Source organism: Solenopsis invicta, unplaced genomic scaffold (assembly GCF_016802725.1).
Source record: "Solenopsis invicta isolate M01_SB unplaced genomic scaffold, UNIL_Sinv_3.0 scaffold_416, whole genome shotgun sequence".
NCBI lineage: Eukaryota > Metazoa > Arthropoda > Insecta > Hymenoptera > Formicidae > Solenopsis > Solenopsis invicta.
Window position 1 is genome coordinate 1 of NW_024105291.1, and position 6,330 is coordinate 6,330.

General features: G+C 40.6%; 1 protein-coding gene across 1 annotated transcript; it reads right to left on the minus strand.

Moving 5' to 3' along the window:
- Nucleotides 1-233: 233 nt before the first annotated feature.
- LOC105199865 lies at nt 234-1,746 on the minus strand. The gene is made up of 2 exons (XM_011167138.1): nt 1,424-1,746; nt 234-702 (listed from the first exon to the last, which is right to left on the minus strand). The coding sequence occupies exons 1-2, from the start codon at nt 1,744-1,746 to the stop codon at nt 234-236; spliced, it is 792 nt and encodes a 263-aa protein (XP_011165440.1).
- Nucleotides 1,747-6,330: the final 4,584 nt, after the last annotated feature.

Genomic DNA, 6,330 nt, shown 5'->3' on the forward strand with positions numbered 1-6,330 from the left:
AGTCGTTTTGACCGCAAATAATTTAACATATTTTGTAAACGCATCGACAATTAACAATATATATTTCTTTTTCGTATCAGTTTGATTAACGGGGCTAAAATGGTTTATATGAATCGTTTTAAATAGCATATTTCCCTTTGGAATACTATGAATAAACCCCTCTACTTTACCCAAAGTTTTTGAAAACAAAAGGCATTTTATACAATTTTGAATGTGTGCTCAAATCTTTGCTTTCATCTCGGGAAACCAGTAACTTTCCTGAAGGAACGCGTCTTATCTACATCGAAATGACCAAACTCATTGTGATATTTTTGTAATAATTCCTTCTCCATCGAGTGAGGCACATAAAACATGAGTTTGTCTTTTCCTTTTCTACAAACGATTCCGTTTTGCATTTCAAATAGACCACCTTGCTCCCTTTCAAGTCGTGTTCTTAATTCTTTAATCTTTGTGTCTTGCGCTTGACACACCGTTAAATTAAATTCAAAAGTGTTATCTTCAACTACCAAAACGCTATTCGTTCGACTGAGCGCGTCGACATGCGCCATTCTTTTTCCAGGTCTATGTTCGGTACTATAATCAAAATTCTGTAATTCTAACGCCCACCTCACAATTCGTGGATTTATGTCTTTTTTATTTAAAGTTATAACAAGAGCGTTACAATCCGTGACTATTTTGAATGGTATGCCTTGCAGATCAATTCTGAACCGTTTTAACGCTTAAATGATTGCTAGAGTCTCAAGCTCGTAACTATGATAACGCGCCTCTACGTCCGTCGTTCTTTTGGAAAAATAAAAGATCGGATAAAAACGTTTGTCCGTTTTTCTTTGCAAAAGCACCGCGCCGTATCCTTGTGAGCTCGCATCGCAATGCACCTCAGTCGGATCATCGGGACTATAAATTGATAAAATCGGAGCTTTAATTAATTTTCTTTTCAACGTTTCAAACGCATCAATCTGTCGTTGACCAAACTCAAATATTGCAGTCTTCTTCAAGAGCTCATACAAAGGTCCAGATATCGACGCGTAATTTTCAATAAATTTCCTAAAATACCTTAATCCGAGAAACCTTTGCACATCGTGTACATTTTTGGGGGTCGAAAAATTCTTTACCGCGCCGATTCCGCTTTTGCACGGTCGTACACCTTTTTTCGAAATAATATAGTCCAAAAATTCAATTTGTTCGTAACAAAACCGACATTTTTCTAAACGCAATTCAAGATAATTTTGGGTTAAAGTTCGAAAAACTTCGTTAAGAATTTCAAAACGTTTTTCTAAAGTATCAGTTGCTATCAGAAAATCGTCTATATAAACAATTACGTTTCCGCTCTTAATCAAATCGCTAAAAAACTTCGTTTACGTAACGCTGAAATCTCGCGGGAGCATTTTTCAACCGGAAAGGCATCTTTATATATTCATATTGCCCAAATGGCGTTATGAACGCGGTATATTTAATACTATCTTCAGCTACAAAAACATGATGGAAACCGTCCTTAAGATCTAAGGACGTAAAAAATCTTTTACCATGCAACGCGTTAATTTGGTCCTCGATCACCGGAAGCGGGTAATTGTCTCTCGCCGTGATTTTATTTAAAATTTGATAGTCGACACATAATCGCGTTTTCCCATTTTTCTTTTTAATTAGCACTATTCTTGATGCATATTCCGAACTTCCCGTACGAATGACTTTTTGCTCTAACAAATCGTCTAACATTTCACGTAACCGACTTTTCTCTTCATAAGACATTCTAGCAGATTTAAAATGAAAAGGTTCTTTTATAAACAGCTTAATTTCGGCTTTGTGCTTAGGTTTGGTCGGATTTTCCGCCTATAAATATCCCTCACGAAAATTCTTCATAAATCTATTTCGCGTTTCACTCGTTATTCCGGGACTACTATCTAATTTGTCAAGCTCATCACCTATCCATTCGCTCTCGTCAATATTAAGTATTTCTGAAATTGCGTTTTCGCGTTTCTCTTCTCGTTTGACCAACGTAAGGTCCAACAATTTAATTGCATCTCTACCAAGTATCATGTCACATTTCATCGCGCTATCCGGAATTACTCGTAACAACACTTTATTCGCGTTAAACTTCTTTTCGAGAATATTTACCTCAATCTATCCCAAAATCTCTAACGCCGACCCGTTTATTCCCTCGTATCGACCGTCCAAAATATTAGAAACTAAATCTAACGGAACTAGTTTTGATTTCACAAAGCTTATTAAACTCGCGATATCTAATTGCGAATTACATTTTCGGCTGTACTCCAACCCGTTTTCATTTATCTTAAATTCGATGATATCGACGAATTTGTTATCGCTTCGCTTTTGTTCCTCGAGGTTGGAGATCTGCGACGTTGCTTCCGCCTGTGCCGGTGCTCTAAATCCTGCCGTCGTTTTTTTTCTCTGCGGGCAATCTCGTAGCTTGTAGTCAGTCGCTCCGCACTCGAAGCAAGATCCTCTTTCCCTCTTCGGCTTCTCACAATTTTTCGCGATGTGTCCCGTTTGATTGCAGTTGAAACACTTGCCTTTCTTGCTGCCTCGAGTTGCTTCCTGACTCGACGTTGAAGACTTCGTTATGTGCCTGCTCTCATTTTTATTCACAGGAGTATTGCTACTGTTCTGTGTTACACTTTTGTGTGACGCACGATTCGTGATTTCCTCGAACGCCTTAAGTAGATCTTCCTTCTTCTTAAATCTTTGAATACGCGCTTGGTTACGTGTAATCTCGTCTGGAATTCCGTCAATTATGAAGTCGGTGAGCTCGTCTTCATTGACAGGGATTTTATTCGCCAAAATCGTCTTCTCATAAAAATAATCGCTGAAGGTCTCGTCATAGCGCCAGATTCTTTTCTCAAAACGCTTTTGTAACTCCATCTTCGATGGTCGAACAAATTCTGCATTTTTTCGATCAGCTCATTCACCAGTATCTCCAAGTGCTCTGGTTTCGAGTGAAATCATCGCTTCGCCTTTTCTTTTAGACGCATTCCAATGAGAATTCGCGCTGTTCCAAATTGATACGTCGCTCGGATCAAATCAAATTGTCTTTTCCAAATGGGAAATGTATTCCCAGAGCCTGAAAATTTACTTAAAAGCTCACTTAAGGCTTTAGGCTGCGGCTGCGGACGTGTCATCGAGCCTTGACTCACGATCATAGAAAGCGACGCTAAGAGTTGCGGGTTTTCAGTATCTTCTCTTTCCCGACGAAAATTTCTAATTCTTGCCTCATAAGATCTCGTTTTTGGCTCATAATTTCAAACTCCCTTTCTCGTAACGTTTCTTTTTCCGTCCGGGTCTCTAAATTTTCCTCGTCTTGTTGTTGCGTTGCTATGCCGTATTTCCGTCGACGTTCCTGTTGCCAATGTTCCTTCCGCAGGAATATTTTTAGCTATCAGCTGCCACGTCCCCGCAGGATCATATTCGTAGAGTCTTTTCAGCAACTCTTGCTTGTTACCTTTAAACGGAAGACCAAGCTGCCGTAGCACACGTTAAGTAGTGAGACCGTAAACTTTTCACTTTCCATCACTAATGATTACTCACGAGCGCAACTTTAAACGTAAACGTATATAAACGTAATGGGGGCTTAAATCTCGTCGACGCGTAAGCTCTTTATCCCACTTCTGAATAAAATGTAAGAAAGACGTAAGAATATTTATTATGCGTCCGTTCAGCTACGCAATTTTATTAAATCTCAATCTTACAGCCGTTGATCGCTCGCAATTGTTTGATACATAGCAACGCTTATCAGATGTATCTCGATATATTCGAGATAACACCGAAATTGGCTAAAACTCTATATTTTTTTAAAGCACAAATAGTACAAGCTTTATTCAGCACAGTACAACACATTATTTACATATTTTTATATTTATGCAAACGCTTGAATTACGTAGAATTTTCTGCCCTCTTTGTAAATCTCTATCACAAAAAAATAAGCTAACCCAAATCAAATTTTAGTTTCAAATGAGATATTGCTTCATAGAAAAATGGAAAGTCAATACTGTTACGTCCAGCAACGTAACGATTCTTTTCTTTTGACGACGGATACACTATGCGACGGAGGCCGAGCAACGATGACCCACTTAATCTCACTTCGATTTCCGGGAATACAGTAAGACATAAATACGCCACTGAGACAAGTGAGAAATGTCACAAAAATCAAAACATCATAAATTATAAAAGAAATGTCGCAAATCAAAGCACCATAAATTATAAAGAAGTGTCAAATAATAACGTCATCGTCATATAAGCTGGACGAATAAACTCGTTGACACAAAAAGTAATTTATGGGAGCCCTTCGAGGTAACACGTTGCTCGACCCCGGAAACGTATAAAACTCCATCGGTAAACATTAAAATCAGGAAGCCGAAAGGCACAAGTATACATCACTTTCGGCTTCCAGAAACTTAGCGCCCATAGAACATTAAATCAAAATCTGTCACAATTCTTAGTGACTAGATGACGGGTCACGCACGTTCTCATAACAATAATTACCGAGAAAGAAGTGACGAGACCCGTTGAATGGACGGCGTAACTCGATGCCGGACACGTGTCCCGTAGGCAAAGGGTTAGGCCGCGCGTAAGCGTTTAGACAACAAAATTGGTGCACACGGCCCTCTTAGAACAAAGGAAGCAATAGTATAAAATAGAGAATTTTCCAGCGGAGCGATCACTACCATCACTACCATCCCGATCCTACTCGTCGCATAGTCCGTGGCATCCTGAATGCTCGAGTCTGTGCGATCGAACCTCATTAAAACTTAGTCGTTTGTGGCAATAAGTTCTCCTAGTGCAAAGTGCCGAACTCAAAAACTTGGTGAAATTTCATAACTAATTCTCTCGCGAGTGACAACATCATCTTACACCTGGAACCGTGCTCGCCGTCCACCACCGTAGACTATCGCGGATCCACGCAGTCACTGTGACCAGATCTCTTACGGGTCCGGACCACTACACGAGTTCCACTACAGAGGTGGCTCAAGGATTTTCCGAACAGTGAGTCTCTGAACATTCACTCCCCCTTTTTTTTATTTATTATTTTCTTTTCCTTTTTTTTATTATTTAACATTTAATCATTCTCAAGTGAGAAATTTGCGCTAACGTCCAGAGCCACTTGCCAGGGTTCGATACTTTTTTGACGCCACTTACGAGGACTTCTCTCGGACTACTCAGGAACCCGAACAACCCCCGCGATATTTTCAACTCCCTTCACCCACTCTCTCAATATCTTCGACACTCACTTACTCCCCAATCTCGAATAGTCCTGCTTCTCCAGCAAATTCCACCGCTAGCGTGGAATTCCTATACGAAGAGATTTGTCTATCCTCTCCTCCCCCCCAACCCCCATTCCCAGTATAGAAATACTGGAAGAAATCCCTTACGAATCTCCCCCTCCTCGATTTTATTTCACTCCCGGTCCTCACCAGACGTTGGAGTCACTCGTCTCGTCATATCCCGTCGCTCCATCCCCTCTCCCCGAAGGCACGTATGCCCTCGGTCCTCATGAATTTGTCTTTGAAGAGCTTTGCTCCGTTCTTCCGAACCTCCCTCCCGAAGCCACTGTACCAGTCTCTCTCCGCTCTACCTATCCAAATTTTCACCTTGTCCCCAAGAACGCATTTCTAAATCTTTTTCCCCCAAGCTCCGCCATCATCAACGAAATTCTAGAGTAATAAATTTATCTCAACATATTGCTTCCAATCCCCTGCTCACACACACACACACACACACACACACACACACACACACACACACACACACACACACGCGCACACGCACACGCGCACACGCACACGCACGCGCACACGCACACGCACACGCACACGCACACGCACACGCACACGCACACGCACACGCACACGCACACGCACACGCGCACACACACACACACACACATATATAAACTAAACTTAAGTTGCACTCTAATAGAATAACACGATAAAAATTGTATTTCGAGTAAAAAGAAACCTCTATTTTATTAGCATTATATACGTTATCTTTATATACAATAATAATTGTATAGCTATAAGATCAAATAAATGTAATCACCACTATTTTAATCCTCTTGGGAAGTGTTAGAATAAAATTAATGTTCATTAAATAATTATCTCATTTATTCACTGACCTTCCATCATCTCTCGCTCTGAGATATAAAAAGATTGCACCTAGTCCTATCCCGAGCTAAAACGATTAGATTCGTTGGCTCAAAAAGGGACTGACTGGGGCATGAAATAGGATATCTGTCGTAGAGTCTCTCGACATACTGACCCATATCTGAATTTTTGACGCCCTTGACTCGTGCCCGCCCTCCTTAACACGCGCGTACGAGTA